The sequence below is a fragment of the Drosophila melanogaster genome, chromosome 3R, assembly GCF_000001215.4.
Source record: "Drosophila melanogaster chromosome 3R".
NCBI classification, from domain to species: domain Eukaryota; kingdom Metazoa; phylum Arthropoda; class Insecta; order Diptera; family Drosophilidae; genus Drosophila; species Drosophila melanogaster.
This window is the reverse complement of record NT_033777.3, coordinates 11,870,177-11,882,642: the sequence shown is the minus strand read 5'-3', so window position 1 is coordinate 11,882,642 and position 12,466 is coordinate 11,870,177. Positions and strand designations below refer to the sequence as shown.

At 44.0% G+C, this 12,466-nt stretch overlaps 2 protein-coding genes across 2 annotated transcripts; one reads left to right on the top strand and one right to left on the bottom strand.

Annotated features, from left to right (window-relative positions):
- The first annotated feature begins 108 nt into the window (after window positions 1-108).
- On the top strand, window positions 109-2,941 carry CG6962 (uncharacterized protein). Its single transcript, NM_141867.4, has 7 exons — window positions 109-251; window positions 308-607; window positions 662-1,488; window positions 1,546-1,815; window positions 1,876-2,188; window positions 2,248-2,505; window positions 2,561-2,941. Exons 1-7 carry the CDS (start codon window positions 219-221, stop codon window positions 2,861-2,863), a joined length of 2,304 nt encoding a protein of 767 aa, NP_650124.1. The 5' UTR covers window positions 109-218; the 3' UTR covers window positions 2,864-2,941.
- On the bottom strand, window positions 2,889-5,408 carry sad (shadow). The gene is made up of 6 exons (NM_141866.2): window positions 5,058-5,408; window positions 4,372-4,581; window positions 4,058-4,284; window positions 3,634-3,986; window positions 3,369-3,575; window positions 2,889-3,313 (listed from the first exon to the last, which is right to left on the bottom strand). Exons 1-6 carry the CDS (start codon window positions 5,300-5,302, stop codon window positions 2,993-2,995), a joined length of 1,563 nt encoding a protein of 520 aa, NP_650123.1. The 5' UTR covers window positions 5,303-5,408; the 3' UTR covers window positions 2,889-2,992.
- Between the last annotated feature and the right edge of the window lie 7,058 nt (window positions 5,409-12,466).

Below are 12,466 nucleotides of genomic sequence, written 5' to 3'. Positions count from 1 at the left end.
AATTACCGCTATCGAATTTCACTAAAATTTTAATGTAATTATTATAAAAACTTCACGTATTCTTTGCCGATGTCGCAGCCCTATGGAATGATACCATTTTTCGCAGGTCCGGCAACACGACGAAAGGTTTTTGTTTACAGCACGCCGGCAAGAGTTTTTATGATTTAAAGTGATATTTATTTGTAATTTAAGACAATTTTGACGCACACGAACTCACCATGTCGCAGACCATGCCGCCAGAAAACCTAAGCGTAAGTTGCGAGCATCGAGGTAATACAAATTGCGCTCTAATATCTTTCCATTCCAGAGCCGCCTGTTGACGGTGCTCAGTTTGCCTCTATTCGAGCGCGTGCACGAGCTGAGCATCCTGTTCGATCGGTGCTCCTTGCGCCAAGTGCAGGAGATCTTCCCCCACGTTGTGCACTCCATCTTCGGGATAGATGGCAATCCGTTGGGCTGGGGCCTGCGGACCACGACGCTTGAAAACAATCCGGTGCAATTCCAAACGCTGCACCAGTTCTTCGGCGTCTGTGGTCCCCTGATGCATGTTTGCCACCGTCTGCTCGTCGACCAGTACAAATTCGAACTAGACATCAATCTGCTGCCGGTAAGTGGATTAAATAGGGGTATTTATGGCTCACTCTAATTCCCTTCGTTTCAGGCGAAATTCGTTAGCCTGCTGCAGAATGGTCAGAATCCTAGTTTCTATGCAGAACTCATCAATGTGGAGACGATGATGCACCAGGTGTCCACGCTCTCGCTCAACGCCTTCGACTTCTATGTGATTCACTTTGTGCTATATGCCCTGCAGCCACTACACTCTATCAATCCCATAGCCATGCAAATCCACAATGTGCGCAGCAAAACGGTCTACTTGAAACTGGTGGCCGAGTACCTTAACAACTTCCTGCCGCTGCTTCCCGATGCACGCATAGAACCGGTGCACTTTAGCAGCGGGGTTAAGGCGCCACAGCCATTGCCAGCCCAAGCATTACAGCCCCAAAGACAACCGCGCTACATTAAGATTCCCAGCTCCTATCGCAATGGTGGAAACGTGTCGGGCGGCGGTGGCATTCCCAGTGCAAGCGTTGGCGTCGGGAACATATCACCACAGTCCAACAGCCCAAGTGCCAGCTCCAACCGGGCTTACGCATGGCGATCTGAAAGTGTACTCCACTTTTTCGTAGACATCTGGCTGCGTTACGACATCGAGTCGGAGCATCATTTGCCCAGCAGCGATTTTGTGCGCGGCGTACGCACCTTGGTCAAGCAGGTGCACTTTTTTGCAAATGGCGCTCAGCACGACCACAGTTCGCTGTGCGCGCTGCGTAAGGTATCGTTGAGTATGGTTAAGGCAAGAATCTACGCCTTTATTGTTGGTTTGATCGATCGTTGGCCTCTGGACAGCTCGTTGATGGTGGTGCTGGAGCTTTGGCTCAGTTACATTCAGCCATGGAGATACACCATAGCGTCGCTGAACAATAAAACGTAAGATTAAACTTGATAAATTGAAACACTAAAGACCACTAATACATTTCTTTTCAGACCTAGTCTTTCCTACAGGCCGCCCATTTCGTCCTGCTTCGATGGCTTTATTATCGACAACCTTATTATGTACACTCACATATTTATGCAGCTACTGCCACACTTTGGGCGGTTGGACTACACTGTGTATAGGAACGCATTTATGCTGTACCGTCTGGCCACAATCTTCTCTCAACATGATTTAGTAGATAAACTTCAGCGTTTTGAGGCTATACATGCAGGCAATTCTTTTGGCTTTGACTCGCCACAGCGCCAAGTCAACATAATGAAGTGGGTTGAGACTATTTAGTTAAATAACTTCTCATTTTAAAATAATCCTGTTTCGTTTAGCAAATCCGTTTCTCCAGGCACTCCGTGGAATCAAGCTGTTAACATAAGCTCCGCCAAACTTTTTAGTTATACTATGCAAACGCAAATGGAAACCTTCTTGTTGCTAATCAGTATGGCCCGCAACTCGGTGCTCAGAGACATCGCCAAGCTACGAAATGAAATTGCGGAGAGACAGCGGTCTGAAGGATTTCTTAAGAACTTTTATAAGAAGATCTTTGGCGAGTGCACCCAGGAAGAAGTGACCCTGCGCGAGTTCAGTCGCATTCCGGAGGTTTTGCGTCAATGCATCGACGCATTCTGTCGAACGTTTAATGTGAGTTTACTGTTCGTTTTTGGTTAACATAAAATTTAAATATTTGAATATCTAAACAGGTTGATCAAGCGAATCTATCTATGCATGAAACTCTGCCAGAGGAACCATCTGTGCCTTCTGCGCCTGCTGTGCAAAATTTCAGCTTTTTCGACGCCAGCGACACTTTGGACACCTCAAAGCTGAACCCGCACCAAATGTCGCTCAATGCTTCTAGCCTGCATGCCGCTGTCGATCCCGCCACGCTGCCCATCCAAACCAATGAAGTTAGAGCATTGGTAAGAATGCTGCATTTCGTTTCGGAAAAGATTAACAATAAGGTAAGTTTCTTTAAAATGGCCTCTTTGTTTTTCCCTGATAACATTTTTTATCCAGTATGGTAGTCAATTACAAGGATTCTACGTCCGCGACGATTACTTCGGAAAAGTGGCCCGGCAACTGTTGTACGCTCCGATGACGGAACAGTGGTTTGACAAAAGCTCCGGCCACGTTGAAATATGTGAAAATCTGGTTCCTCCGCGAGTTTGCCTACGACCATTGGGCTCTATACCCGCTCTCACAACGATCGGTTGTTCGATGATCTTTGGACAACTGGTGTGGGGTGCCCCACTCCTGGGAATATTTATTCTGGCGACTGTGCTATTAGTCTATATCATGCTGCAGGCATTGTTTTCCTAGTTTGAAATTTTTAACTAGATAGATTACTAAATATGTGACATTTATATATTTATATAAAACTAAAGAGACTACGATTACAATTACGATTAGTGTTAGTTCTATGATTATGTTTATGCGTGTATGACTGTATCACTCGGTTCGCGGCCGAAGGGCTAAACGCAAAGTCCGATCGGGCACGGTGACCATGCGGAGTACGCTGTCAACGGGCATCTCGTTAAGGCAGCTCATCTCAAACTGAGCAGCACATCGGCCCAGCAGGGAGTGGAGCTGCTTGAGTGCCACACGGCGACCAATGCAAGACCGCTGGCCGATGGCAAAAGGCAGACTGCCGTGTGACTTATGCACCTGCTCCGTCTCTCCAATGCACCAGCGCTCCGGGAGCACACGTTCCGGCTGCTCAAAGTGTGATGGATCGCGACCTGCCGTGTACAAGGAGAGCAGCACCATGGTCTGAAAAAAGGCAAACATGAGCGATGAGGCACTCAAAGAAATTTCTTTCACTCACATCCTTTTCGATAAAGTGACCGCCAAGTTGCGCGTCCTGCGGCAGATATCGGCCAATGAAGGGAGCTACGGGGTACAGACGCAGGGACTCCTTGATCAGGCCGTGCATCAGGCGAGAATCATTGGTAGCTCGCTCCTTGGCCAGTCGTTGCTGGAGCCTCGGCTCCTTTGAAAGGGCAAACAAAGCCCACTGACTGCTGAATGCGGTCTAAATGAGGTGTAACTACAATTAGTAATGGGCTTTGCAATTCAATTGGATTGCTCACCGTGTCACCTGCTGCAATGACCAAGTCTACAAATATCCGCTTGATCATATCGCCTGGCACATCCGCCGCCTGGAGGCGATGGTAAAGCGCCTCATCGTGCGGTCTCCTTTGGTCCTCCTGCACTCTGATGCAGTGATCGATTATGGCAGCTCCCTCACGCAGCACCTCATCCACATTGGCCTCGAAATCCCGCCAGATGGGCAGGCGCAAAATCTGGGCCAAGCGAGGCGGGAATGTCATCAGTCGCGAGCTATGCTCAAACACCTTGTGCACAATCTGCGTGAAGTAGTCCAGCGAGGACTGGATCTTGGGGCAGGTGAGCACGCTGGTGCCAAACATGATGCAGCACAGAACTACAAGTGGATAGAGTTGGGATGAAATCATTTTGTATGGGGATCAGCCCTTAATGCATGACGTCTTGTACCTTCTATGGACCAACGGTAGAGCTGTTGTTCCAACAGGGGCAGTTCGTAGCTTCGTATTTCACCACTCTCCGCTAGCGGAATCGCCGCCGCCTCCGCAGTGCGTCTTTTCCACTGATCCACCATTCGTCTGGTACAGCTCTCAATATGCACGTCCATCCAATTCAAATTTCCGTTGAGCAGCAGTCGATTAAGTATGCGTCGGTTGTGCAGCCACTCGGCGCCCTCCCTATTCCCATCGAAGAAGAGACAAGAGATCGTTTTCGTCGGCTCCACATTTGCAATTCAACGGACTCATTTGGTCCACTCCACTTACATGAAGAACAGTCCCCGTTGGCAGGCATGTTGCTGGTTATACAGCGTCCAGGCATCCGGCAGCGGATGCTGCGGATACTGACCCTCGTGCTGGAAGACTCCGCGCATGAGATTTGCGGACGATACGAACACTGCATCCTGGGTACCGCCCAATCGCTCCCGGAAAATGGGACCATACTGCTTGTGCCTCGCATCGATGTACTTATGAAGGCTAAACAGATAAAGGATATACGGGTTAAACTATGGATCCTTTCGGCGAAAATATATTAATACATATGTATTGTAGTTGAACTCTCTTAAGTCGAAGAGATTGTGATTAGTTTTTTAGTTTCGTCCTTGTATATTTCAACATATTTTTCTTCTTTGCAGCTTTGATATTTCGATTTAAATATTTCGATTTGTGAGATTTTAATATAATTTAGTATCTCATGAAGCATTTTAGATATAAAAAACTCTATTACGTTTTGCACTTTTTGGTAATTTAGTAGGGTTAAGCACTTTCTTAAAAGAAAAACCTATTGATAATCACTTTTTTCAAAAGGTTGCCAATTAAGGTTGAATTGTTTAACATTGAACTAGTCCGGCATAAGCCAATTTTATAGAGTTTTCGGACACAAGAATATATTATGCATTTTCAACACGATTGCTTTCTCTCCGACTTTTCGAGGTTAAACTTTACGGATTTACTGCGTGGCTCCGCCGGCGGCTATAAGATCCACAAGTGTCCCAACTACCGGAAGTCCCTTCACCCTTGGAATGGGCACGTATTTGGCGGCGACGGCAGGCGGTAGTTCCGTTGCGGGAAAACGCTGCAAAGGCGGCGGATCGCAGCGCGAACGGAAGAGGCTCAGGCTAAGGATTCGCACCAGGAGCTGGTCGAGCAGGTGTCTCAGCCAGCGCAGCGGGCCCGGCCGCTCCCTCTTCTCGGTCATCGGTGTACGTCACGGTGGCAGCGGGGGGTAACCACCTGCACCTGCTCTCGGCTGTGAAACGCTCTGGAAAACGCGTCCCGACAAAGGGCCAGGCCAGGGGCAGACTGACTCGACCCGCCGGCCGGAGCGGGCCTTTTAACCCATCGAGCATCGAGAGCCGGCGACCAAATCGCCGATCCGATCGGATCGGAGCGGATCGCATCGTATCGGCTACCTGCGATGGGCAGGCACACGATCAGTGTGACGGCGATGCCGGTGGGCATCGAATCGGACATATGGATATGGATAGTGCTGCGGATGGATATATATATATATATATATGTACATATACGCGCAAATCAAATGCGATCCGCTTTGGCCAGACGCGCTGACTGGACACTAAAACTTTGCTGGGCATGCAAATTGCCGGAGTGGGGAATGGGGGATGGGGGGAGCAGGAAGGGCCAGGAGAACGAGAAAGTTGAGGTAATTGCCAACTTTTCTTTCATTGTTTTGGTAAATTCTGTGTCAAACCGGTGTTGCTTATATGCGCTCATAAAATATAATTGACATAAAATTAAAAACGTGCACGCAAAATGTAATTTTCATTGCAATTTAAATGCAAAATAATTCTGTAAATAATGTTATCTATTGAATGCGTTTTTGGACGATTTTTTAACAGGATCACAAAACAGGTTTTATTGCATTAAACCTTTAAAAAATCAACTGCTTTCGAATTTCGAGTGACTTTTAACGATACATTGAACTCTTTGAATAAACATGTCTAAGTAGTCATTTTAATTAGTTAAGCCCAATAAATAGCATTTAAAGTGTGTGTCCTGTTCACACCTTTTTCGACTCTGATTTTAAGCCCATGCAATCGCATTATTTTGAATAACCTCGGTGACAGCATAAAGTCCTCTTTTTTCACAGCCCCCCACTTTATATATTTTGAATGCTGCGATGGTAGGAGAAAGTCGAGTGTGGAGCATTAAAAGTGGCATATTTTGCATGTTTCATGTTTAGTTGACACTAAAAATAAATCAAATAGAAACAAACCAAAGCTAGATAATCCCAGCAAATGCACCATCAGAAAGTTGACAGCAAACAAAACAGGCAGAAAATAAAGTCAACGGAGCGAGTTAAATGTGGGCGAATTAAATTGTGTAATATAATTTATGTATTAATAGTTGCAATTTGAATTGGGTTGCCAAACGAAGAAGGGGCCACAATCGTGACCTGAGAATAAACTTTGTTTCTTGACGAAGGTTGTGAAAATGTAGCAGGAAGGACAGAAAATTTAAGACTTGTCATATTTATGGTCTATTAGGGGGAGTCGTGTCACAACTTTTTCCCACCCCACCAAGCGAAAAGGGTTAAAATAAATAAATATTGTTTTCCATCTTTGCGGCAACACACGCGACATGCATAATAATAAAAATAATAATATCGGGGAAATGTGCAGGGTTCGGGGGATCCCCAATTCATATAAAGATAATGCAAAATAACGCGGAGGACAGCAAATAGCAAAAATAACAAGGACCCCCCGCCACACTTTCCTCTTCACTTAATGCAATAATAAGACCGATGCGCAAAAAGCATAAATAAAAAAAAATATATATATATTTCTATAAGTATAAAAGCAGAGGGGGCGAAAAACAAAGCTCAAAGCAGCATGACGCCATTTGGAAAGCGACGCCTTCCGCTTTTATTGCCAACTTTGGTAGGGGAACCATCAGCAGCGGGAGACCGGAAGTTGGAAGGAGCTTTTTTCGGAGGATGGGTTATGGGTTGGGCCACTCGCGCCGCGTGTCATGCAGTTCACATGGAGCAAATGGAAGACTGTCTTCACCTCAGCTGGAAATGAGAATGCTGAGATGGATGAGCCAGGATTTCCTTGTCCATTAATATTGTGTCTGAATAGTTTGCAGATAGGCACGTAGGTTGGTGATTTGACTTGATGTTTACATTCGCTAAACGGCAAATGAATATTCTCCTAGTAAATTGATTTTCTGGCATGTATTTTTAAACGAAATGTCAATTAAGTTTATAACTTTTCAGCAAGCTTATTCTAAAGTAATAGCTTACCTTTACACAAAGTACATCCTTGCCACAAAATGCAGCACAAAACGCAAAATCCAAACACTTTTCCAGACCAAAAAGTAGGTGGAGAAAATAGCCAGATCCAGGAGAAGTTCAGGTTTACTCCAACTTTTTTTCGAGCATCCTGAGCGAAACGTAAGCGGAAGTCCTTACAGCTTTTGCATATCCTAAAGTGCCACTAAGTGGTGCTATCAGTCTTTCATGTGTGCGGAATGTGATGGTTATCACACGCCACAACAGCATTTGGATTCACGTACAGATAGGGATACAAATACTCTTGGATTTAGCGATACAGATACCCACAAATGGAGCCAGCACTCTGTGCATCCTGCATATATCCTGTTTCTATGTTTGTGAGCTTCAAGTGTTTGTTGATTCTAATTCACCGTCCCCATCCCTATCAGAATATCCTCGATTCGCTGTAGTTTTTGTATCGCTGACCACAACAGAATTTCACTCTTTACTGTATTTTTTTTCTCCACTTGAGGACCCTCCACGCTGTTCCACCTCCTGTGAAACCCGCTGGGCCAGGACTGCCGCTACCAAAAAGTGTCCAAAACATAAATGACATTTATATTGGTTATAGTATTATAAGGCAGCTTACTTGGACCCCTCCGCTTATACGTGCCAACATTTGGGTCATAAAAATAAACACAAAAGCAACAGCAAACAGTGCTCAAACAGGACAAACAATTTATACCACTGGCTAAGGAAGCAGAGGTCAAGCCATGATATATGAGAAATCGCACGCATCCATAGTGTGTGTGTGTGTGTGTGTGGTACATAAAGTGCGTTTCATAATCGAATGACAGTTGAAAGGTTCTGAAATATGATCGTAATAGCCAAAGCTTGTTTTAATATCTTGGAGCATATTTTTATTTATATAACGTCTTTTCTGTTTATATAGGCCATAAAACACTTACGGCATCGTATGTTATATCAATTTATGATAATATGATTTATAGTTAAATAAAATCAGTACTTTAAGTTATTGTTGCTACCATTGTGTGACGCTTTATTAGTTGTGAAACGCGGTGTATTTTACAGTCTGCGTTCAACTTCTCCGCGTCTATATTTAGAATTGAAAACTTTTCCCAAGTAATAGGAGCCATAACAATTTTCTGGTCACGTGGTCAGCGGCGTGAGCTGAAACAGGACTTAAAGAGTCAGAGTAAGAGCCACAAATTACGTATACGCCGTGTGCGTCAAAACGCAAATGTCAAAATTGGGCAGCCTGACGGGTCAAATGGCCAAAAGGGGTGTGCCGTAGGATGGGATTCCACCAAGTGTGTGGGGGCGTGCCGGTGGGCGTGTATGTGTTTGGGTGGCTGTTTTGTCTCCAAACGAGTGGCTTAGGCTATGTGCGTGCCTTTGGCATATTTGTGTGCCAGCCACACATATACACACATCTGACTAGGTATGTATGTGTTGATAGTAAGGACCGGGAAGCCAGCAAAGGCAGAGTGAACGTTAGCGGGGAGCAAGTTCAATGGCTTCGCTCATAAATCCATCGCCGCAGCCAATACAAATAAACATGGCAGACACAGCCAGTTCAGTCGGGAAAATGAGAAAAGCGCCTCTGACAGTCCGGTCTCGCAGCAGGCAATATTCGTGGTGAAGCGGATAGATAGCCAAACACCAAAACAACAAGCGATCCGCAGACCCACGAGAACCTGCGCAGGATGCATACCACGTGCTGATTACGAACCCTTTACCCTAACTTCTGGAGGAGCAGGGCGGGTGGGTGGTGCCTGGCGGTTGCTGGGGCTTCCGCTTTGTTAGCAATCAACTTCCTGTTGCGCAAACATGTGTGCAGCCACAAAAATAATTAATTGGCTCGAATTCAATACTGGGAATGTACATTTCCAATATTTGGACAGTGTGAAAGCAATACGTTTTGTTACAAACATTTTAATTACGCAAAATATTTATTATTTTACGCAAAACATTTACAATAAATAAAATAATAAAATTATTTACTGAATAACCGAAAAAAAAGTGTTAGATTAAACCAGCTAATGTTTGCGAAAATTGGTTATGTTTTTAATACCTTTATTGAGCAATCAAATGGTATTTTGTTTTCAGAGTCGAAGTGTGAAATTTTTAAGATCCATCGCCATATAGGTGACCAAAATTGGCACTTTTATTACCAAGTTCTTTTTGTGCTCTGTTATTTTTCCTCAGCTGCCATTTTTGACCAGACGTTGGCCAAAAGGGTTTTATTTCTTGGCTCAGTCATGCACGATGAGGGACCCAAAAACAAACATACAACAAGGAAAAGCGGCACAGTCGGCTGTCTCGACCATAAGATACCCTTTACAAAAAAGGCTGATAATGACTGCAAGATATCAATATGCAAGCTTAAAATCACAGCCTTCTAACTCATATAGTAGATATAAAAAATCGCACATAATAAATATATTTATAATCTTAATAATCCAATTGGGTATACCCCTTTTGCTTTACAAAGAACAGGTACTCCAAATGTTCGCTTTTTTCGTTGTTGTTTTTTGGTTTGTTTTGAAAGGTTTTATGCCTTTAAGCCCATGTTTTTGTTGTTTATCCTTTGGGCCTAAATCATATTAATGAATTTTCTTTTGGTCATGATTTGGACCTCTATCAAGGTTGGAAAGGGCAGCGAATGGAAGTTTGGGAAACATTAATTACGCAAAATTAAATTTGATATCCTCGCATTAGCCGTGAATCAAGCAATGTACAAAACTGAAACGCTTCACCGGGTTTTATTTACTTTCGGAGGTTACTTTCTCCGAGTAAATGGCAAGTGAGGGTGCTTTCGTAGGGTCACCACTTGAGCGGCTTAGTTAAATTTATGTTTAAAAAAATAAAGGCAAAGGAAGAACAAGAAATAATAATTGCCTGCAATGCGAAATCCGCTTTTGGTCATTAGCGGAGTAGCCCGTTTTTTTTTTTTTTTTGGCGGCCAAAAGGGTGAAGTGTGGCAAAAGGGGTGAATGCGTGAGTGCGGGTTCGAAGGTTAGAGGTCAGCTGCCCCCTGAATTTATTTGCCACGCGCATTGCGGACCTCATTAGCAATAGTTTTGTTTGGCTTTGTCTGGTTTTCGGTTCAGTTCAGTTCAGTTCGGGCCGAAATGTTTATTTTAATCCCCCCCCTTGGCCAAATCCACACATAAATCATGGCCCAAACTGCACTGACAGTTGCGGCGCCATCGATGATGATGATGGCATTTTGTGGGCAGAGGCAGGGCTTTATCAGCGCTATAATAATTCCCGACTTGACTCCGTTCTGCGGCCCAACTAATTAGCCCACAAAGGGGGTTTCTGATGGGGCCAGTGGTCAGTGTCCACGGATAACGACAACCAATTTGAATGGAACCAACGCGAGTCAAGTCATTTCATATTCGGATTGTCTAAAAAGTTTGACAGCAGTTAGGTCATTTCTCGTTTCATTGGAAGTTAGTACATTTTAACTGATATGTTGTTCGCTATTCTGTTCACATTTTCATATTTTCAGAAGAGCGTTGTTATTTTAATTACTCTTCTATGACGTAGTCAACCTTGCGTAAGGTACCCTTATTGTATTATTTACCATGCCCCCCCACTTTATCATCCTTATTTCCTCTAGCAATTTATTCAGTTGCTATGCCTACTTTTTCAATTTAGCATGAGTCTCCTGCCTCATTTTTGCCGTATATCAGGTGTCCTTGGTAATACTAACCCATTTATTTATCGAGGCAAAAAAAAGTAGTAAAACATAAAGTACAGGAAGTTATTTTCTCCGTCTCACCCAGCTTACCCTCCCGCACCGCCTGTTTTCCTTCTTCGGCTTTGACTGTCATTCAGTGGGCGGAATGCAGGGTGGCTGGGGGGTTGGGGGTGGTGAAAGGTGGAGCTTGGCTGGTTAAACGAGGAGGAGGCCAATCAAGCTGCATGAGTGCATCCTACTGGAGCTCAGCTGCATCTTCCTCACACACACATACGCACAGAGCGGCAGGAACACGTGTGTGGCATCATCATTAACGGTACCGAAAGGATAGCTGTTTGAAAGGAGAGAAATGGGGGTCTCAGACTTTCTCCATTCACCTTGCCCCTTTCACCTGCCTGTTGTCTTTGCTGATTGCCTGCTAAAGGCAGATAGCAAGAAAGGAAAGGAGACTTAGTTAAATCCGAATTAAGTCAGATAACCGATCGTCAGAAGATTCCGGAGTATATCTGCTAACTGCCGGCAAAACAGGATGACATCAACGTGGAATGTTAAGTTTCATATATATTTCAGTATTTATTTATAATGCAGTTATTGTTACTAAGAATAGATTGTCTGCATACGTCTATTCTATTCTATTTCAAGCAGTAGGCGTGTATTTATCACGGCAGTTAAAATGGGGAATTCGATTTGAATTTGATTTTGATATCCAAAACGGATTTTCCAGTGCGGTAATTGCATATTTCGTGTTAAATCGGCTTATCCCCTTTTCGAAATGCTAATTTATTTGTCAATGTGCATGCATGTGTGTGTTTGTGTGTTGCCAAACTCCCATTTGTGAGTGTGTTGAGCCGAGCATGAATAATTCAAATCAAAATTAATTCGTTATTAGTTCGCAGCAAACACACACAAGCAACAGGCTTGAAGGGAAAGTGATGCAGGAGCAAAAAGCCTGCGCCACCAATAAGTATGGCCGGGCATAAAGCCACGGGCATAAAGCCAACCTCATTAGCAACTATGCATATATCTATGTTTGTATGTATGTACTTGGGAGTGGGCACAAACCTGGCTTCAATAGCGCCTTGGAAAATTTACATAAAACACTAAAAATATCAACAACAACGTCCGCTGTCAAAGTAAAGAAGCGAAAAAACGCTAAAGAAAAACTAGGAAAAATGAAATTCAAATAAACCTTAAAATTGACTTAGCAACGACGACAGCGGCGGCAGCGACAACAACAAAAACAACATCATTGGTGACAGAAGCAGCGTCAGCAGCAGCAAAAAAACAATACATATACACGTACATATACATATATATCTAGAAAAACCGCTCCATGACATCAACAAACAATCAGCGACTAAGAAAAATGAAAATGAAATGTAATGCATGAAAGCCTG